At 35.0% G+C, this 23,933-nt stretch overlaps 1 protein-coding gene across 2 annotated transcripts in view; it reads right to left on the bottom strand.

The window, feature by feature from the left end:
• The window catches only part of MPDZ (multiple PDZ domain crumbs cell polarity complex component), a 558,334-nt gene that overhangs the window by 168,081 nt on the left and 366,320 nt on the right, over window positions 1-23,933 (bottom strand). For both annotated transcript variants that reach the window (XM_089913222.1, XM_089913221.1), the window contains exons 7-11: window positions 7,268-7,477; window positions 6,645-6,784; window positions 5,399-5,612; window positions 2,609-2,737; window positions 799-1,008 (exon numbers count right to left, since the gene is read on the bottom strand). In XM_089913222.1, coding sequence (XP_089769348.1) covers window positions 799-1,008; window positions 2,609-2,737; window positions 5,399-5,612; window positions 6,645-6,784; window positions 7,268-7,477 — 903 coding nt within the window. The remainder of the gene's footprint in view (window positions 1-798; window positions 1,009-2,608; window positions 2,738-5,398; window positions 5,613-6,644; window positions 6,785-7,267; window positions 7,478-23,933) is intronic.

The raw sequence follows: 23,933 nt of genomic DNA, 5'->3' as shown, positions 1-23,933 counted from the left end.
AAAGGAATGTAGAACTTGCATTTGCTATAAAGCTCATATAGAAATTGGTCATAATTCTCTTCTTAAATATTTAAGAAATTTCTGGATAAAATTATTTTGTTGATATTTAATCCACTATCATCTTGTGACCTGAACTATTTGAGATAACCATCACATTATAATAATTTTGAAACATTCTAGCTTTTATCATATCAAGTTAAGAACAAAGATGGAATGCTCTGCCTATGAATAAAGCTTTTGTCACAACCCTGAAAGCATAACTTTTCTCTAAAAAATATTATATAACTGGGTCAAGAATAGCAACTTATTACAAATCTGATAACAATTATATGACATACCTGAAAACAACAATGAAAGGTTTTAGTAAGATTTATTTATCCACCTTGCCCACAAAAAGACACTAAGAAGCAAGGTGTTGAAAGGGAATGATTGGAACTTACAGCCCACCTTACAGAAACTCTTCTAAGTCAGAAAAAGATAGAATTAAATGTTTTAGGTATTAGTAGCAAATAATTCTTTAAAATATATCCAAAATTCAGAACATTTTCCTCATAAATGTGCTTAGAGAAAAATCAAAAACAGTAATCTAGAATTTTTAAGCAATCTATCTTTCACCTGTTAGACATTATTCCTATTTAATAAACTATTATTAGTGCTGAAACATCATTACATTTGAATTTTGTTTCATTCTTTAGCACTAATACACTAACATTAATAAGTCTAGTTTCTAAATAAACACCACTGTCATCTAAGTGCTACAGTCTATGACTTTCCCATCAACTGCTTTTATCTCCTTACCCGCATCTCTGGTGTAGAAGATGGGGATGAGGAAAGCGTGATGCCCAAAGAGGTGGGCACCGTTGGTTCTTCCATGGCACCTCTTGCAATCATCAATTTGACTCTATTTCCACACTGTCTGAGGACCTGGGCTACTTGCTCACTGCTCATTCCTGCTAGATCTGTGTCACCAATCTTTAGAATGTGGTCTCCACTGCATAATCGCCCATGCTGAATAAAAAGGGATTGATTAGTCAGATTGTTGTTGTTATTACTATTAACTTCATCAGAGAAATCCCTCATTTAGAGGGAACGAGAGTAATAACAAAAAAAGAGCTATTACATGAATTACCAATCATGGTACATTAAACATGCGGTTGTAATGTTAACTGTCTTTTGAAGCATGCTAACTTCATTAAATGTGATATAAGTAAATGAAATTCATAAATATTCTTTAAATCAATAGTTGATATGAACTTTTCAATTTGATTTCTACCCACTCGATGCAAGAAAGCACTAGTCTTTCTGTGAATTTTTTGAGGGATACAATAAACAGAAAATGCCACTAAGGAAAGATGAAGTATAACTCACTTCACAAATATATATAACTCAAAATACAGTATCAACCACAAAAAACCACTGAGTTAATACCACAATTTTCTGCATTGCCATTTCAAAAAATTGCATCCCTAAAAAACTCATTTGCAGATGAAATATTTGTGAGACTTAAATTCAGATAAACCAGGGAAGTGAACAGCCGTCTGGTAAGGCTCCGTACAGGCACTGTCCACTAGAACTTTCTGCACTGATGAAATGTTCTGCATTGTCCAATATGGAAGCTACAAGCAACATATTGCTCTAGAGCACTTGAAATATAGCTCGTCTAATGGAGGAACTGGGGTGGTAATTTTATTTCATTTTACTTAATTCAAATTTGAATTTAAAAAGTGATATGTGGCCAGTACCTACAGTATTAGACAGTGCAGCTCTATACACAAGGTAAAGCTGATTTACCACAAGCCTGCCAATTAGAGAAATTTCACTGGATGCTGCATGATACTGGCTAATGTTTAAAAGGAAGAAAACGCACATACTATTGAGTTACTCTCAATAATTGATAAGGTTATCTCTATTGATAAGGCTGCCCATAAATCTGCCTTTCATTTACCAATATGAAAAATACTTGATGCACGTGATTTAAGTTCAAATACACATGCAAAAGCAAACAGCTTTATATATAAAACATTATAACCAAGGCAAAAGAGACACTAGAACTTGTCAAATTAAAATGTAAATCATAATTAGTAACTTTACAATTTTCTCACATATGCTCCAACAACTTTACATAGCATAAATGGCAATGCTTTAATAAACTACTCTAAGAGATAAAAACAGGCTGTACTTCATATACAAAGATGACACCAGTGACCCATCACTAAAGGGACAAGATGAATCTTATTTTTCGCCCTTCAATAATGAAGTATTCTTTTTTCCATAATACCCTGTAGCTATAAAACAGATAAGTAGGCTCATAAACGTGATTTACAATCATAAAATAAAGGATATATACCTCTACAATGATCAAAACCACAACCTGGGCTTTAGTCTGTGATTCTAAAGAGGCTTAAGATCATTGTCTGTAACTGTAACCGAAAATCAAGGTCTCTCTTGAAATGTATTTCTCCCCAGGTCTAAGAAAAACATTTTACATACAAGCCCAGCGAAAGAGAAGATTCTGACACTGTCTAAAGCCAAACTCTCTTCTAACAGAAATGTAAAAGATGAAGGTGTATTTTTGATAAAACATAAAAAATCTGCTGGAGTAGCTTACCTGATCAGCTACTCCTCCAGGCAGGATGGTTTTCACGATCACGCCAGTTGCTTTTCCTCCTACAATGCCAAATCCCAGACCAGAGCCATCATTTACCAATTCAATAGTCTCCACGTGCTGCCAGTGAACCTGAAAGCAAAGCCCCCATATGAATTTGAAAACATTTTAGGAAAAACTAATACTGTTATTACAGTTGACATCTCTATGAATATTATTTTGTGATTAGTATTAAATAACTAAGTGCAGACATAATAATGAGTTTTAACAGGGTCCCTTTTATTTAGTACACTTCTCTTTCAACATGTTGTTACTGCTATTGATATAACCATTCTTGAAATAATCAATACATCATTATAGTGACTGCATTTAACCAGGTAAAGAGAGATTTGCAAGATCCTTTGTAGAACTTAAAAAAAAAGGGATGATCAAGGAAAAACTGTCAGCTGTTAAGAACTTCTGCATCAACCCTATTGCACGAGATTCCAGAGTGACCTCTTAAAGTCACTGACAGCTGTCAGTGACTTTACAAAGCAAAATCAAGATTTTATTTGCTTACCAATAGAGTCAACTGTTTTTTTTTCCTTTTTTCTTTTTTTTAAAGAGTTTGTACTCTGATAAGATCAATAAGATTGTTTTTTGTTTTTTTTTAATTTATTTTTTGGCTGCACAGCACGGCATGAGGGATCTCGGTTCCCGGACCAGGGATCGAACTCGGGCCCTCAGCAGTGGAAGTGCGAAGTCTTAACCAGTGGACTGCCAGGTAAGTCCCTAGAGTAAACTTTTTTAAGGGACTAAATTTTTTTTTTTTTTTTTTTTAAGGAATGATGTCAAGTAAAAAGGCTACAATAAAGAAAGGTAACACTCCCATTCACCACTGCAACAAAAAGAATAAAATACCTAGGAATAAACCTACCTAAGGAGGTAGTAAAAGACCTGTGCTCAGAAAACTATAAGACACTGATGAAAGAAATCAAAGGTGACACAAACAGATGGAGAGATATACCATGTTCTTGGATTGGAAGAATCAATATTGTGAAAATGACTATACTACACAAAGCAATCTACAGATTCAATGCAATCCCTATCAAATTACCAATGGCATCTTTTACAGAACGAGAACAAAAACTCTTAACATTTGCATGGAGACACAAAAGACTCCGAATAGCCAAAGCAATATTGAGGGAAAAAAATGGAGCTGGAGGAATCAGACTCCTTGACTTCAGACTATACTACAAAGCTACCATAATAATCAAGACAATATGGTACTGGCACAAAAACAGAAATATAGATCAATGGAACACACCTATCGTCAACTAATCTATGACAAAGGAGCCAAGGATATACAATGGAGAAAAGACAGTCTCTTCAGTAAGTGGTGCTGGGAAAACTGGACAGCTACATGTAAAAGAAAGAAATTAGAACTCTCCCTAACACCATACACAAAAATAAACTCAAAATGGATTAAAGACCTAAATGTAAGACCAGATACTATAAAACCCTTAGAGGAAAACATAGGAAGAAAACTCTTTGACATAAATCACAGCAAGATCCTTTTTGACCCACCTCCTAGAGTAATGGAATAAAAACAAAATAAACAAATGGAACATAATGAAACTTAAAAGCTTTTGCACAGCAAAGGAAACTATAAACAAGATGAAAAGACCTTCAGAATGGGAGAAAATATTTGCAAATGAATCAACGGACAAAGGATTAATCTCCAAAACATATAAACAGCTCATGCAGCTCAGTATTAAAAAAACAAACAACCCAATCCAAAAATGGGCAGAAGACCTAAATAGACATTTCTCCAAAGAAGACATACAGATGGCCAAGAAGCACATGAAAAGCTGCTCAACATCACTAATTATTAGAGAAATGCAAATCAAAACTACAATGAGGTATCACCTCACACCGGTCAGAATGGGCATATCAGAAAATTTACAAATAACAAATGCTGGAGAGGGTGTGGAGAAAAGGGAACCCTCCTGCACTGTTGGTGGGAGTGTTAATTGATACAACCACTGTGGAGAACAGTATGGCGGTTCCTTAAAAAACTAAAAATAGAATTACCATATGACCCAGCAATCCCACTACTGGGCATATACCCAGAGAAAACCATAATTCAAAAAGACACATGCACCCCAATGTTCACTGCAGCACTATTTACAATAGCCAGGACATGGAAGCAACCTAAATACCCACTGACAGACGAATGGATAAAGAAGATGTGGTACATACATATAATGGAATATAACTCAGCCATTAAAAGGAATGAAATTGGGTCATTGGTAGAGGCAAGGATGGACCTAGGGACTGTCATACAGAGTGAAGTAAGTCAGAAAGAGAAGAACAAATATTGTATATTAATGCATATATGTGGATCTAGAAAAATGGTACAGATGAACTGGTTTGCAAGGCAGAAATAGAGACACAGATGGAGAGAACATACATATGGACACCAAGGGGGAAAGCGTGGGGTGGGGAGGTGGTGGTGGTGGGATGAATTGGGAGATTATGATTGACATGTATACCCTAATATGTATAAAATAGATAACTAATAAGAACCTGCTGTATAAATAAAATAAAATTAAATTAAATTAAAAAAATGTTTTTAGAAGCCATAAACTTAATCATAATTACATTAAAAATATTCCAGGCCACAGAGAGATGCAACAAAAAGGGAAAAACCCAAGAAGTACAAAAAGAATCTACAGGAAGTGTGAACCCATACAAAACCTTAACGAACTAGAAAAATACGTTCTTTTCCTCCTGAAAATCTGATGTACTCACCGGATTAGAGTGAGCTGAAATTGTGCTGGCCGCAGATGGAGAACGGGAAACTATGGGGTTGATGAGCTGAGGCAATGAGCCTCTGGCAATAACCAGCTTGACAGTATCTTTGGCTTTCTGCAGGATGCTGATGGCCTGCTGATGTGTAATTGTCTGATCAAGTGCCTGTCCGTTAATAGCAAGGATCTGATCAGTTTCCTTCAATCTTCCATCTCTAAGAATGAAAAAGGGGGTAAAAAATAACTAACAGCTCTCAAAAAAATGACAGCTTCTTTGGCATGCATTTTCAGGTTATTTTTAATTCTATTTTCTAATGTCCACACTATGAAAACTTTTTCCTGCAGTTGCACTTCTAAAAATATTTTTTCTATTTCTTTAATTTAGTATGTATATGAGATGGTGTTTACTAAACTATTGTGCCCAATCATTATGCTGTACACCTTAAACTTACATACTGCTGTATGTCAATTATGTCAAAATAAAAATGGAGGGGAAAATATATATGCTTTGGCTCCAGCTGACCTACCCCTAATCAACCTCTCCCAGTTAAAAGCACCTTCTTTTCAGCTACCCACTCAACCTATACATTGTATTTTAGATGTTCCTATCCTCTACAAATGAAAGCAAAGATGTATATATCTACTTGTTGCTTTGAGTATATTAATAAAATATAGCTCAAATTATCAAAGGCCATTTGTATACTTTTCTATAAAGTAATTTTAAAATCTAATCAAAAACAGCCCATTTAATAGCAATGAGAGTACTGCCCTAGTCAAATTTTTCTTTCCTTACTAAAAAATGATTAAGTTATGACAAAATTTAAAAGTAACTCTCCTTTCAAAGGACTTTCTTTTTATCGTAGCAATGTTAAGAATTTAATGATCTCTAAAAACTAATTAATAACAGATTGTATTCAGTTTTTTGTCTGTTTTTATTCATTTTTGTTCCTTGAAATTCTCCCAAGGTGAGCAGTACCTTCTGAATGTGGTATCAAAAACAGAAAAGAGGGGCTTCCCTGGTGGCGCAGTGGTTGAGAGTCCGCCTGCCGATGCAGGGGACACGGGTTCGTGTCCCGGTCTGGGAAGATCCCACATGCCGCGGAGCGGCTGGGCCCGTGAGCCATGGCCGCTGAGCCTGTGAGTACGGAGCCTGTGCTCCGCAACAGGAGAAGCCACAACAGTGAGAGGCCCACGTACCGCAAAAAAACCCAAAAACAAAAACAGAAAAGACACAGTGACAGTCTCACCTTTGGGCCACACTGCCCTCCTGGATCTCCTGCACAAATATCCCCAGTTCTCCCCGATTTTCACTCCTTAGTCCCACAACACTGAACCCAAGGCCTCCACATGGAGGTTTGAGGAGCTCAAAAACTTCTATTTGGCGACCCTGTTCAGGAAAAAAAGCAAGAAATATAATTAAATGCAAATCACTGCACTTGCAATCATCTTATTAGTGGCATTAATCTGTTCTTTAAAAAAAAAGAAATTAAAAATATTTTTTTCTAAGATAAACTTTATCACTCATCACCTAGAATGAGACATTTATCCTGAAGAATATTTCTGAAACATAACATATAATGCTCAGTTTAAAATATGATAATTTAAAAAAGGAACAGAAAAATCTCAGAATCACCTAAACCCACATAAATTCTACATCTTTGTCATTCCAATTTTTTCAGATATTATAAATGTCTTCATAAATAAGAATATAATATATATTTTAAATATACTTGATATATATTTAATGTATATATTTAACTTACATAATGTAAATATATATAAGTATTCTTCAAATTATCCAGGATTTGATTACATTCTTAAGATATTATTATATATTCTATCATTAACTATCAGGAAGAAATGCTCTTACCTGGGCCATATTTTTGATCAGTTGATCAAATTCATCACAAGCAGGTTTCCCATTGATGTGTGCAGTACCCAATCCTGTAAGAACTTCCAGATTCCCATTATTTGGGGATAATAAAAATGATTCATTTTGCAGAGTAGGAATTACAGCTGGGCTGAGATGTGGAATGTGGGCACATTCAACATTTGAAATTGTGGGAGTTGCAATGTTTACCTAAGAGTAATATGGAGACTATTAACAACTTTGTCATTCCATAAACTATTTCATAGGAATCATCCCAAGAGAGGTAATAATGAAGTACCTATGAAATTTCAAAATGTCCATACCCTTTTATTCTGCAACTCTATTTCAAGAAATTTATTTCAAGGAGAAAAATTAGAAAAATACACAAAGATGTAAATGTAAGGATGTTCAACACAGCACTATTTTTTAGGTGGAAAAAGTTTTTAAAACTAATTAAGTGAAAAGAAGCAGTGTTCAACTTCAAGGTACTCATTAAAACACACACAAAAACACATCCAGACATATGTTTTTAAGTGAAAAAGCCTAGTTTTTGAACAATAACAGTAAGTATAGTACAATTCAATGTACACTCAAAAAATGTTTACATGTGTATTAAACATCTGGAAGAATATATACCAAACCACCAACAGAACACTAGTTGTCCCCAAGAGATGGGATTCCAGAGGGCCATTAACTTACCATATTGCTTGAATTTTTATAACAACCTATGCAGTAAAGAGTTTGGTCTTTCCCAGAAAGAAACCTGGCCTTTGTCCTTACCTCACAGGAAGTAACTTCTAAACCCTTGGAATTTCCCAGATGATAGAAGTGTCTCTGTTATTCACGGTGGGCCCCAAGGCCACATGATATCCTCTCAAATTCTTAAACTAAGTCATCTCACATGGGCAATCAATCATGCCTATGAAATGATGTCCCAATAAAAACTCTGAACACCAAGCTCAGGTGAGCTTCTTGGGTTGGCAATACTCCACGCATACTGTCACACATCGAGTTTGGGAAGGGAACACTTCCTGAGGAACATGGAAGCTTCACATCTGGAATCCTCTCAGATTCAGTGCTATGCATCTCTTTCTTAGGTTAACTTTCGACCTGTATCCTTTCCCTATAACAGACCATAACCATGAGTCTTAACAGCTTTCAGTAGGTTCTATAGGTCCTTCTAATGAATTACTGAACCTGAGCGTGCTTTGGGAAACCTCCTGAACGTGCAGTTGGAATCAAAAGTGAGGGTGGTCTTGTGTGGACTCTTCCTTCCAACTTTGTATTTGGAGCTTAACTCCTTGCTGTTGGTGGCACAAGTCTAGGGCAGAGCTTCCAGTCTGGAGGACTATGCCCTCAAACCTCACAGTATGGTTAACTCCAGGTACAATGATATGAATGAACAACAACAAAATATTCTATAATTACTTGTATGTGCCTGCTATACAAAGCTAAATAATCTAATAATAATAAATAATTATATATTATTAAATATTAATATATTTATAGAATATCTTATATAAAATCATATTGACATTAATATAGTAATATTAAATAATAATAAATATAAATAATAAATATTACATTAAAGCTAAGCAATTATTAAAACAGTGCAAAGAGTCAATCCTAATTTTGTATTTCTATAGGGTATCTGGAATGTAACTTTTAATTTACAATTAATCGTAAGAAAAGTTACAGCAATGACACTTTTGGATCACTCTCTAAGCTCATCTCCCAGCACTCTGTCCTTCACTCACAAAGCTCCAGCTATACTAACCACTTTTGTTCCTCCAGCTGCCAAGCTGCTCTCTCTAGCAGCCAAGTATGTCCTCCTCCCAAGTATCTACGTGCTTACATTTTCAGTTCATCCAAGTGCACTCAACATCACCTCAGAGAAGGCCTCCCTGACAACCCTAACTAAGACTGCGTCCCACCATTACGCTCCATGAGCTGACACTGCCCTGTTTTTCTTCATGGGGCTTATTATTGCCTGGCATGCACCCTGCTGTCAGGGAGCTTCCATCCCAATCTGCAGAGACAGACTAGAATGTAGAATTCTCCACTGGAGGAATGTGACTGTTTTATTCTCTATTATATCCTCATCCTCTAGGAGAGTGTCTTGCACGGAGTTGGCGTTCAATATCCATCTGCAGAATAAATGTTTATCCATTTTTAAGGACCCACTCTGATCTAATCTGCCCAATGACCCTCCAAGAATCACTATTACCATTTTACAGATGACAAAATTACACAAAGTCACACACCTAGTAAGTAGATTATGACCTAGATTTTTTCATCATGGTGCTACTATCATGTTCGTATTGTACAGATAGCAAACAATCATTTCTGGAAATGAGACATTAGTAAATATCTTCCACTGACAGAAGCAATCAAAATATTTCACAATTTATGTCACCAATCCATGCCTAAGCTTGTTACCTGTCCTAAAAAATAAAACAGGAAACTCAGTAACTTACCAAAGTTACCAGTAATTCACCATTTTATTGGCTATCTACAACCACAGATGTAAAAGAGATCAAGGTACTTGAGGAAGAGGCTTTTGGGAATCCTTTCAAATGCTTATTTTAAAATCTACAGCAGGCATGATCAATTATTATTTTTTCAAAAGTAAGCTTCTTATGCCAAACCTGATTTTTTTTTAAACCTGAGCATGGCAACTTCAATAAAATCTGCCAGCAGAAGATACACTGTTCAGGTTGAAGCAGATGGCATCATGAAATCTGTGACAGGCTGAGGATCCCACACACCAGGACCTAATGCCGATGGTATGTTTGCATAGGGAAAAAATATTTGGAGTTTTGCTACAGTGAGCTAGGATGAACAAATCACATTATAAGCACAAAGAGTCTGTCTGTGTGAAGTTAACTGGTGAAACAGAAGCTCTGACACTATGCAAGACAAGGTGTGAAGGCATTCCAAGAGTAAAGTTATATATGCATATAAAGCTATATGATATTGAATATCAATTGTCTTCCACAAATTTGTTAAAGGTTAACAAATGACAATGACTCCTCCTATCTCCTCCCAGCCACTGAGGTCTACGTAAATGTAAAAGCAAAGAAATCACATAAGTAAAAACTAAAATTTAATTATACCGTTATACAAAAGGCTTGTTTTTAACTTTGAAAATTTATACCCATAGCACAAAGGCACCTTGTGATTCTGCCATAGCTTTATTAAAATGGCTTTCTGAACTATAATCTCTTTGAAGAACAAGAATGAATCTTCTTTGCCATGATAGGTCTGTTCATAACAGACACAGTATAAATGTTTAATAAAAAGAACTTGACTCCCATCTTGGTTTATAGAATATAAAATAAACAGAAGAAAACACAACTATCTGTTGATTTTTACATACAGGTAAACAATCTGTATAATTTATGGAAGTTGCTAGTAAATGAGCAAGAGTCACCACATAATTTTCTGTTCTCTGTTTAGCTTCTGGCTATTTCAGTCTAAAAAGGTCTTTTATGTTCTTAGTAAATAAACATGTATTAATTTATGGATTCTAATTAGTGCTAACACTAAAACATAAATTAATAAAAACCATGTAAGGTATTCAATTAAAAAGTTACCAAATTCTTTGTGAAAGGGTAATATGGAACACCATCTCAGTATTTAGAAGGACAGGAGGAGCTCTATTATAAGATGTAGTCAGAACCAGCAAAAGGTTCACTTACTCTAAAAGGTCAGATAAAGCAAAAATCATAACAAAGGACAAATATACAACTTAAGCACGTTATTTTAACTTAAAACACACACACATATTCACAAATATCTTGATATATGGGAGGTTCCACCCTCTTTCTTATATAAACCACATTCATATAATATGGACTTTTTTTTCAAATTCAGCCTCTTTACAAGGTGAAGCAAGAATCTGGACACTTGGGAAACAATTTCAGGATAGAAACCTTCCAGATTTTTAGGATATTTTTCTTCAGTGTTTCACAGTTCCCTCTAACACAACCAACTCACCAACAATTGTTTTATCAATTCATCTGTGTAGTCTTTAAAATGAATTTAAATAGCTTTTCACAGAAAAATATCTTTTGTCATAACTTTTATACTACATAATAAAGCCACACAAATATAAAAATATTATGACTTGCATAACTAGCTCTAAAATGACTTTTTAATAAATATACACTTACAAAAGCAAAGAGACAAGAAAATATCTGACTGAACAAGTGTTTAGTGCTCTGGGCATCAGTCAATGTGCACTACAGGAGAAAAGGACAGCATCTTTTTACGTAGCAAACAACTTATCTGGACGTGTACTAAGAGAGCTGCCTCTTCTATAAGAGCATCCCAAGAAAACAAAAATTCTCTTTAGTTCTATGTACAATTAAGCTCACCCTGTGGAAATAACTGTATCAGAATAACCCTTCCACTGAGATCATTGGAAAATCTGCATAAAAAGCTGTTTTAAAAAAAAACTTTAAAAGATCAAAAGGAAACAATCACTTCTGCCATATTCTATTCATTAGAACTAAATCAGTAATGCCAGCCCATACTCAAGAAGGTATCACACAAGAGCACAAATACCAGAAAGGAGGGATTATTGGTGTCCAGCCTCCAGGCTGTCTATGATAGCACATCGGTAAAGCAGCTGAAAGCCAAGACAGAGGGAAGATCTTAAAAGCCACCAGAGCAAAAACAGACCTTATATTCAAAGAATAAAGGTGACATCTGACTTCTCAAGTTAATCACTGAAAGACAGAAGAGAACTTAAAAATTAAAAGAACTGACAACCTGACATTTTCAGAACAACCCCCCACATACATACTCAACACACAAAGTATTGTCTCAGTTTTGTACAAAAGAAATACCAATATAAATTCTTATGCAAAAAGAAAATGATCCCTGATAGAATTTCCCTAATGCAGAAAAAAACTGAAGAGCACAAAAAAGGGTTTAAAAATGTGAGTAAATCAACAGAAATTGCTTACAACACATAATCGAAAAGTTCTGAAGTTTTAAATTCATGTCAAATTAAACTATGTGAATAATTACACAAAATATAGGAGTAGGGTAAATGGGGTGAAAGGTATTAAGTTCCTTGAATTTTCCAGGAAGTAGTGAAAGTACTAATTAAAGTAGAATCAAGTTAAGGATATATATATCTGATGAAGGACTCATACCTAGAATATATAAAGAAAATTCAAAACTCAGGAATCCAAAAAATCCAATTAAAAAATGAACAAAAGACACAAAGAGACATTTCACCAAAGAGGATACATGGATGGCAAATAAGAACATAAAGGCGTTCAGCATCTTATCTGTTAGAGAAATGCAAATTATAAGCACAGAAAGATATCACTATATACCTAACAGGATAACTAAACAACAGCACATGCTGGTGAGGATGTGAAGAAAACGGAACGCTCATACACTGCTGGTAGGAATGCAGAACAGGAGAGCCCCTCCGGAAAACAGTTTGGCTGTTTCTGAAAAAAACCCTCAGTGCATATTTGCCATATGACCCAGCAATTGCACTCCTGGGCACTTATTATAGAGAAATGAAAACATATGTCCACACAAAAACATGTACATAATTGCTCATAGCAGCTTCACCTATAAGAGTAAAAAACTGGAAACCAACAAAATGTCCCCCAGTAAGTACATCCATACCCAGAATAATACTCAACAACGAGAAGGAACAAAATATTAAGATACACAGAAACTTGGAGGGATTATGCTGAGTGAAAAAAAAAAATCTCAAACTGTCACATACATTATGATTATATTTTTATAAGAGTCTTGAATTGATTAAATTATAGAGATGGAAAAGGGTGCCAGGGTTAGGAATGGTGTGGAGTAGGGGGCTGGATATGAATATAAAGGGGTAGCAGAAGGGAGGTCTTTGTGGTGGTGAATAGATCAGTATTTAGATGGTGGTGGTAGTTACACAAATCTATACAAGTGGGAAAAAATGACACAAATTGAAAAAATTAACACACATTGTACCAGTATCAGTTTTGTGGTATGATATTTTACTATAATTAAGATGTAACCATTGGAGGAAACTTGGTGAAATATACATAGGACTATACATATACTATATTGAAAACTTCCTGTGAATCTATACTTAATTCAAAATAATTTTTTTAAGTTAATTCAAATAGGTTAAGGATACTGACTGTAATCTTTAGGGTGACCAATAAAAGAATAATAAAATGAAGTATAAATAACATGCTAATAGAAGAAAAAGATAATATTAAAAAGTCAACTAATACAAAAAAGGCAAAAAAGAGTAATAAAACAAAAATGTCAAATTTAAATTTATCAATAATTACATTAAATATGAAGGGGTTAAATACTCAAAGACTGAAATTGTCAGATTGGATAACACAGTAAAATCCAAATGTATACTGTTTACCAAAGACACAGATTAATAATAAAAAAAGAGATACAGAAAAGATGAAAGTAGAAAGATGGAAAAAAGATACACAACACTTACATTAACCAAAAGAAGCCTGATACAGCTAAACTAATATCAGACAAGTAGATTTTAAGAAGCATCACTGAAGATAAAAAGGGACAATTCATAAAGGGTCAATTCAACAGAAAGAAAAAAGTCTTAGTAATCTAAAAAGATAATCTCAAAACAGGTAGGGCAGGGACTTCCCTGGTGGTCCAGGGGTAAAGAATCCACCTGACAATGCAGGGGACGCGGGTTTGATACCTGCTCAGGGAACTAAGATCCCACATCATGCTGCGGGGCAACTAAGCCTGCGCGCCACAACTACTGAGCTCTCATGCCTGAAATAGAGCTCACGTGCCGCAAACTACGGAGCCCAGACGCTCTGGAACCTGCAGGTCACAACTACAGTGCCCACGCACCCTGGAGCCTGCGCACCACAACTAGAGAAGAGGAAAACCCACATGCCACAGCTAGAGAGAAGCCTGCGTGACACAACTACAGGGAGGCCCGCACACCACAACGAAGAGCCCGTGTGCCACAACTAAGACCCAGTGCAGCCAAACAAATAAATAAATAAATAATAAATCTTTAAGGAAAAAAAAAAAACAGGTAGGGCAAAAAGGACTCAGAATCCAAATAAGAAATAGGCAAATCCACAATCATAATTAGAGTTTACAACAAATCTCTCTCAGTAACTGACAGAATGAAAAAAAATCAATAAGGATATAGAAGATCTGAACAACATTCTAAATAAAGTTGACCTAATTGACAAATATAGAACATTGCACTCAACAACTGCTGGATGCTGAATTCTTTCCAAATACAAAGGAAATATTTATCTAAATAGACTATAGGTAGTTCAAAAAGCAAGTGTCAACAAACCCCAAAGAACAGATGACCTCTGATTACAGTAAATTAAGCTCGAAATCAATAACAGAAAGGTAACAAGAAAGCTAAAATATATTAGTCAATTAAGCAATACATTTCCAAATAAACCATGGGTCAAAGCAATTATATTAAAATTTAAACATTTTGAATTAAATGATGATGAAGATACAACATACCAAAATTGTGGGATGCAGCAAAAGCAATGCTTAGAAAGAAATTCATAGACTTAAATGGCTATATTAGAAAAAGATGGGGCTTCCCTGGTGGCGCAGTGGTTGAGAGTCTGCCTGTCGATGCAGGGGACACGGGTTCATGCCCTGGTCCGGGAAGATCCCACATGCCATGGAGCGGCTGGGCCCGTGAGCCATGGCCGCTGAGCCTGCGCGTCCGGAGCCTGTGCTCCGCAACGGGAGACGCCACAACAGTGAGAGGCCCGCGTACCGCAAAAAAAAAAAAGAGAAAAAGATGAAAGATTAATAAATCAATGAGCTGAGCATCTGTATCAAAAAGCTAAAATAAAACAGTATACCAAATCTGAAAAAAAGGAAGAAAATAACATAAGTTAGACCAGAATTGAGGGAGAATTTTTTTAAATACAATAAAGAAAGCCAAAAGTTGGACTTTTGGAAGAAAAAGGATTAATAAAATAGATAAAACACCAGGAATGTTTCAGAAATTGGACTTTATTATAAAATTTTAAAAATTTTCTGGTCATCAAAAGATACAATTATGGGAGTCAAAAAGCAAAACACAAAGCAGAAACAGACAACTGTAATACATATGTCCAACAAAAAAACTGTATTCAGAATATATAAAAAACCCTTGTCAGTCAATGAGAAAAGGACTGACAAAACAATAGAAAAGTGTGCAAAGAACTTAAACAGAAACTCCACAAAGGAGGATATCCAAATAACCAACAAGCATATGAAAAGGTACTCAACATCATCAGTCGTCAGGAAGATGCAAATTAAAACAATAATGTGATACTACAAGTACCGCTAGAGTGGCTAAAATTGGGGGGGGGAGGGGGAAAGAAAATTAAAGCTGGCAGTACCAAGTATAAGCGATGATGTGGACAACAAGAATTTTCATACATTACAGTGAGAGCACAGACCTACAACTGCTTTGGGAAACAGTTGGGCAGAATCTACAAATGCTGAATATATACCTTAAGACCCAGAAATTTCACTCTAAAGTAAATATCCAAGAGAAATGCTCAACTGTGAACATCAAAAGACATGCTAGAACATTCATGGCAATTTTATTTATAATACAGCCAAAAACTGGGGAAAACCCACAAAATTATAGTCAACAAAAGAAAGGAAAAATATATTCTAGTATATTCATGCAACAAAAAAATGAAAAGAACAACAGCTACACACAACAACCAAAAAGAATCTCACAGACACAAAGCGAAGACAAAGAAGCCAGGTACAAAAGCATATATACTCAGATTGCATTATATAAAATTCAAATACTTATCTATGGGATGAAAGTCAAAATAGTGTATGATCTGACTTATATGTGGCATCTAAAAAAGCCAAACTCACAGAAACAAAGAGTAGATTGGTGGCTGCCAGGGGCTGGGAGAAATGGGGAGATGCTGGTTAAAGGATACAAACTTCCAGTTATAAGATGAAAGAATTCCAGGTATCTAATGGACAGCATGGTGACGACAGTTAACAATATTGTATTATATACTTGAAAGCTGCTAAGAGAATAGATTTTTAAAAGTCTTCACCTAACACACACATAAAGGGTTAATTATGTGAGGGGACAGATGTATTAACTAGCCTTACTCTGGTAAATAAGGGTAGCAAATATTTCAAATATCACGTTCTACATCTTAAACTTACACAATATTCTACGTCAACTATAACTCAAATACGCTGGAAAAAACAGTGATTCCTTTGGGGTAGTTAGGACTGACTGAGGGGACACAGAGATTATTATGGAGTGCTGGTAACCTTCTATACCTTGATTTATGGGGAAGGTTATGTGTACATTCAATTTGTAAAAAATCCTTGAGCCATATAATCTTCGCTTGATTGTATGTTTTTTTCTCAAAATTTTTTAAAGTTTACAAAGTAAGTGATACAATCAGAGCAGAGAACCTGGGGTACTCCAATGAATGATATACACATACACTTCTCTTAAAGAAAGAGGTAGTAGGAATAGCCTCTATGTATCAAGCTAAACCTTCTCTGACAGAAACTGAATTTAAAGTTCAATTACCCAGCATTCACCTCAAGTGAAGGAAAATAAAGAAGTGGATATCTGAAGATGAAGCTTAGTCTATTACTGTGATAGATTACCCTCCACAGGCTTGATATGGATTCAACTGGCTAATTCCCATTGCCAGAATAAATCTTTTAACAAGTGCTCAAGTCAAGATGAATCCTCAGCAAATGTGTTTTGACCTCTGTAGCGCACCTAGATCTTTCTTCCTTAAAGATTATACATTTTTGAAGCTTGTTTCATTTAATTGCAGACTAAATTAGAAGAAAAAAATAATCTTTACTCTGTCTTACACTTTTACACTAAAGTAGTTTGACCCACCCTGGTACAAGGCTGATATAGCTCTAAGATTTTTTTAATTATAAATTGGTTTTCATCTTTTTTCAATAATAATACCTATTCTTTAAAATTAATGTAATTCCAAACATACTCAGCAAGATCAACATCTTAATATTTTGATCATATGCATGCGGTTTATGCACTTAAGTTTAATCCAATAGAAAACTTTTCAAATACGTAGATTCACTTAACAAAAACTGCTACAAAATACTGAAATATTAACTTCTTAGGCTTTATCTATCCCTTCTGTGTTGTTAACTGAAAAGGAAGTTAACATTATTAGCTCTATTTTCATGGCTAACATCAATCTTTCCAGAAGTACTTGTATTATTGTCTACAAAAATGACTGCTTAGGATCAAACTGAATTTCCCAAAGCATTTCTGTATAGATTGTCCAAACCTAATTTGTGGCCCGTTATTTTGACTTATTCTGAATTCAGAGTATAGCAATGAGAATAAAGCAACCCAAATGCTTACATACATTTGATGAATACTGTATTTCTATCACTTAAAAGCTAAAATATGCATTATCTTGAATTAAACAAGAAAAATGACCACTGCTTTTGCAACCCTAGTTTTGGGAGATTTTAAACAAATTTATAAACATATATTGCTAGTTCACTTTCCCAGTTTTTTGTTTGTTTGTTACTCCCTCAACATCATGGAAAAATAAGAAGCAAGGCACTCTCTGGGGAATCTGCCATAACAGGTGCACCTCATAGAAATGCAGACTTTTTTTTTTTTTTTTAAATCTGCACCTTGTCTTTTCTTCTTGTAGAGCAAGAAAAGTGCTTATTTTCTTGTGAATTTACAAAAATGCTGTAAAACACTCTCTGGAACTGATCCCAAATATGAAATGCAAAGAGGGATAGGATGCTGAGAGTATTCAATGAAATACAGCACCTAAAATGGTAGCAGTAACAGGAAAAAAAATCTTATACATAATAGAGCTCCATTTCAAGTTTGGAACCAAGAGACGCCTCTTTTTTCATAAATCATTCAGTGAAATACTGAGTAGAGCACAACTCTGATGCATTATTGAACAGGCAAACCCCCTTGCACAGTAATTGATGGTGGCACTCTTGATTTAATGATCCTTATTTTTAAAGCTAATTAAAGAAATTGAGTTGCATGCTCAAAGCATATTAGCTTAATGTGACCAGACTATTTTGGACATAAAGTAGCTCACAGTTCCTGAGCTAAACAAGATACAAAATGCAACAGCAAGTTATAAGGGCGGGGTGGGGGGTTCAGAAACAAGCATATGAAACAAGCATAATTTTACATTTTCTATGAGACCTATCTTTAGTTCATTCAAATACTTATTCAGCATCTGAAATGTCCGAGACATTGGGCTCTAGGTGATGGGATGGTAATTAAAGCGGTGTCTGTTGTAGACTGTGAAAGAAAAGGCAACAAATTATTTTCAGCTCCTCTCAGCAAGAACAAGTCTATTTCCCCACCTTTGAATCAAATAAAAACGTTCTTGATGAAGTAGTAAAAATTATTAATTTTATTCGATATTGACTCTTGCACGCACATCCTTTTAATACTCTGTTAAAAATGGTAAGTAAAAAAAAAAATGGTAAGTAAGTATAAAGTACTTCTGCTATACAAAAAAATACAATTGTCAGAAGAGAAGCAGTATTGTTTGAGTTGCAAACTATGCTATTTTTTTCATGGGCACCATATTACTTGAAAAAAATGACTTAAAACCAAAAATGATTATACAGGCTTGGGTATATGGCAGACAATTTCTCAAAAATAAACAAAGTATGCTTGTCACTTCAAGGAAAACAACTGACAGTAATTGTTGCCAGTAGTAAAATTTGAGCTTTCAAGTAAAAATGAGAATTTTGAAAAATTTGCATCTGCCTTCCTGAGCTTGACACTTTTCCATAATTTAAAGACTCCATTGATAAGATCAGAAGCAATATTAGCCAAGTGTAACTTTCTGATACTATATAGTGAAATGTGAAATGTAATTTTTCTATTTTTCAAATTTTCCAGATGACCAATATAATATAAAATTCTGCATGGATAATAAAAGTAAAAATTCAAAGCACAAGACAGATTTTACTGTAACAGAGTACAAAATGTTCACTGTTCTGGTTTCAGATTCCACGTTGTAACTAACCTTTAAGAAACTACCAAGAGTTTTGGTGTCCTATTGAAGGAGGATATCCACAACCATCTGAAAAGGCTATATATACCCCTCCCCTTTTCCAGCTACATACTGATACTTGCATGAGGCATGATTTTCTCATATACATCAACTAAAACAAAAAATGCAAACAGATCAAAGGCAGGAGACATGAGAATCCACTGTCTTCTACTGAGCCACGTTAAAGAGATGTGCAAAAATATAAAACAATGCCACTCTTCTCACTAATTTTTAAAGGTAATCAGTTTATTACTGTTTTTAATATAATAAGTAAATATTTACAATAGTTCTCAATTTTAATTTCTAACCTGATAAATACTGGTGGATAAAACCACAAAAACAGAAGCTCTTTGAGGTGCTTGGTAATTTTTAACAATGTAATGGGGTCATGAGGCCAAACTGAGAGTTGCTGCCTTGGAACATAAAATCTCAATAGGAGGAGGAAGCAATAAGCAGAGAACTGATATTTATTGAGTGCTTGGTAAGCACTGGGCTTATGCCTTAGTTTTAAAATCCATGTTATTTAGTTCCCATTTTACAACTAAAGGAGGAAAAAAAAAGGGGCTCAGTCAAGGTAAATATATATTTTTTCATTTTAAGAAATCAACTCTGGCTTAAGATCATTTACTTACAAATATCAGTGCCAGAATACAAATCTGGATTGTGTCTGTCTCCAAACAAGACAACACTACAATACTGCCAGCACCTGAGATCAGATCATCAAAACGAAGGCCTCTAGATCACCAGGAAATCCTTAAATTATGTTCATTATACTGTTTAGGACAATGAAACAAAAGACAACAGAGCTCTATGATTAAGACCTGGGCTCTGGAGTCAGCGTGCCTGCATTCAGATACTAACTCACTCCCCCACTTAACCTCTCTGTGCCTCCATTTCCCCAGCTGCAAAATGAGGAAAATATTATCCTGTGCTTTACAGTATTGTTATACTGATGAAACAGGTAAATCTACGTGGAATAGCTCCTGGCACACAGCAGGAACTCCATGCATGTTCACTGCTATGATGATGATGAATGATGAGTGACACATCTTTTTCAATATGGTTCCTACGAGAAAAATGAGGTGTCTTCAAAGTAACTTCAGTTATTTGGCTAGTTTATTTATGTTAAAAACTTGTTCTCTAGCAAGGAAAGTTATTAATGCACAAAACTTCTAAATATTCAACAACATTCACATACTCATTAATTAAGCAATCATCATTTATTGAGTTTAAGCAAAGTGTCGTGTTAGGGACAAGGTATTCAAAGGTGAACATGGCATGGATTTTATCCCAAAAGTAGTAAATGGACTCCAAACAAACGTCCAAACAAATGAATTCTACAACTCCTGTTTACGCTTGTTAAGAACAAATGGCGAGTGGCGCACAGCATATACACCACTAGTCTAGGCATGTGTGTTGATGTGTATTTGCAGAATGTCTTTCCTTTATTTAAATCTCAACACTTCTGTGCTTTCTTAACAAAATTTCCAAGGGAAAAAATTTACAGAATGTAACTTGACCAAAAATAATATTCTTATCAAAGTACGCTGAAATTTTCTACATCAAAGGGGTAAAGGTATCAAAATTAAGTAACTTTATCTTTTTCAAATGCCATCACGAATTTCAGAAATTTTAAATCTAGACAAATGACATGTTAGAATGTTTGCAGTGTTTTTTCTATGTCCCACATTTCCAGAAGATAAAACTGATTCACTGTTCACAGTCTGCTTAGAGAAAAATAAAAATAAAACCTTCTAGACAAGTATAAATATATGGAAATGGGCATATGAAGACTGATGTTACTTTGCCATGCTGTCTCTCCATTCCACTATTACCTTTACCCAGTTCATTTACTTTAAAACCTAGCATAATTATAAACAAAAGCAGAATGAAACTTCCGATTTATATTAAAAAGGCCCTCTGATTAAAATCTGGTGGGAGAATTTGAGGGAAATGGCAAATCTTAATGAATTTGAATTTACAAAAGATTTAGTTTAAATTCGTTTCTCTTTAGGAATGTTATTAACTGTTTTTTCAACTTATTTGCTCCTTTAAATTACAGAACTAGGATTTAGAAACAGTGTAAATTAGAAGTTAAAAAAAAGCATTGGCTTCAGGGTCAGACAGACCTGGATTCTTCCCCTAAATCTACCAATGAATAATTGTGTGGTCCAGATTAAGTTATATAACCTCTCTAAACCCCAATTTCCTCACTGGACAAAATGGGGATAAAACCCATCTCAAAAAGCTGATGGACTGGTTAAATGAGACAAAGTCCACAGCACACAATGGCTTCCTAAAAGTAATTGTTCTTGTTGCTGTTGCTATATTTCAAATGCAAATCAATCTCTATTGTTCTAAATTCTTGGGTTATAAAACTGATTTACATTATACCCAGTAAATTTCACATTTTTTCCCTCTTCTCCAAAGACCATTTAACTTTGTCACAAAAACACCATACAATTAGCACCATTTGCTGTTTTAGACACACATGCATACCCAATAGCAAGATGGTGTTGCATTTTAATCCAGCACTGTATAAAAAGCTTGAACACTGCCTTCTTGCCCAGGATAAAACAAGAATTTTAGTCCCTTCAAAGGCTCTATATTTACAAACTTTTAGTTAAAGGAACAAACATTTAAAAGCTGTTATTGTACCAAAAATAAAGTATTTGAAATTCCTACAGTAAATAAACTTTATGGTAAATGTAAAAACATGAGACTCAACTCCTCCTCTCATAACTTCTCCTAGATAACGTACATTGAAGTCTCAAGAAACAAACACTTCCCTGTTAGGCGGCTGCAATGCTCTCTCATAAAAGCAAAACCGTTTCAGGGGTAAGAAAAATAGTTTTTTCATTTCCACAGAAAACATCAACTGGGAAGAATTCCAGTCGATTTCTCATACTTCCTGTTAATGGGGTTGAGGCGTATCTGGCGTATCTTCTTTCTCTCCATTCCCCTTCCCCCATACCCAGTCATAATTTAACCTAGGCATTCTTGGGAGAGAGTAGCCATTTCCCCTTTCCTGACAGCAAGCCTACAGGTGAATTATCTTCATTTCAGTCTCAAATTAGAAACCATCCACACAAGGGTTATGTTTTCATCTTTTACCTAAGTAATAAAATAAAGCTGAGGAAATACAGGCATCTCTGCTCTTTGAGACACGAATTACACAAAACAGCATCTTTTTGACGACCAAAGTCAAAAGAGAGCAACCAAGTACTCAGTTATCAAAATTCTCAACTTTCCAACAACCTAAAAAACATAAATGTAAGAAAGTGTCAGAGGTGAGGATGTTACTGCTTAAAAGCAGCATACCTCAACACTTTGGCCATGAACGTGATGTATCAGTCCTACAAACACAGAAGAGTGGCTCTTTGGGCAGGCCTCAGGATGGTGGTGTTTCACCCAATACCCTCTGCTTATGTCAGATATTTGAAAGTAACCCTAGGACACACTGACTACCTGTTTCTTTAGGTTCTATAAAGTGCGCTCCTGTTTTAAGACAGTATAAGAAAAAAAATACATGGGGTACATTACTTCATGTACTCTTCTGCAGAAAAGCCGTCGCTAAATTAGTGCGTATTCTTAGTGTATTTCATTCTTAGAAAGATGAAAGAAATAGTCCTTTGAAGTATAAGTCACGTGTTTTACAATTATAATTGAGGGTCTTATCCATCAAAAATGTCATTAAAACCTATACCTTTGTTTTATGCTGTGTGTTTTTACTACAACCTTTAAAATGTGGAGAAATAAAAATACGTAAATAAAATGATTGTTAAAAGACTGTATTTAATAGTGTGGTTAAAAGATCAAGTTGATACAACTTCAACTTGATACAATAAAATTTGACATAGAAAGGTGAATGCAAAAGAGCCAAGATGATAAAAACCAAAGCAAAAAAAAGAAAAAAACTCAAAAAACAACAAAAAAAATCTTACCTTAATAAATCCTTTATAATCTGGCTCCAAAGTTTCCTCTCTTGCCAATAGCCTCACATATTCTATTGCTCTGATAATACAGGTATGTATGTGACTCTGTACCAGGGTTTCTCAACCTCAGCACTGAACACCCCCTAAACCCCACACTTCTTTGTTTTGAGGGGCTATCCTTTACACTGAGGATGTTCAGCAGCATCCCTGGACTCTACCCATTACGTGCCAGTAGCAATGGCCCCCACAGCCCACATGCTGCAACAATCAAAAGTGTCTCCAGATATTGCCCGATGTCCCCTGGAGAGGGAGAATGTAAAATCCCCATTTGAGAACTGCTCTATACTCTTCTAACCACTGTTTCCACTACCTGAAATAACTTCCTCCATCTCTGCAGAAAACTCCTACTCATTTTCAAGACCTATTTTACATGTTACTTCCAGTGTGAAGTTTAGTTTTCCTCTAATCAAAGTTAGTAATTTCTTCCTCTTTCTTCCTCTTATACCACTCACATTCTTGTTTTTCTATGTAATTACATAAGACTATACATGTTCTACATTTCCCTCTAGATGGTGAGAACCTCCACCTTACTTATTCATTGTGTTTTTGATTATTTTAGGTGTTCAACAAGGTTTATTAATAAATGATTATGAG

Source organism: Delphinapterus leucas, chromosome 6, assembly GCF_059928025.1.
Source record: "Delphinapterus leucas isolate spDelLeu-1000000601 "Yukka" chromosome 6, BTC_Dleu_Yukka2, whole genome shotgun sequence".
NCBI classification, from domain to species: Eukaryota; Metazoa; Chordata; class Mammalia; order Artiodactyla; family Monodontidae; genus Delphinapterus; species Delphinapterus leucas.
Note: the sequence above shows the minus strand (reverse complement) of the source record. Positions and strands in the feature narration are given on the sequence as shown.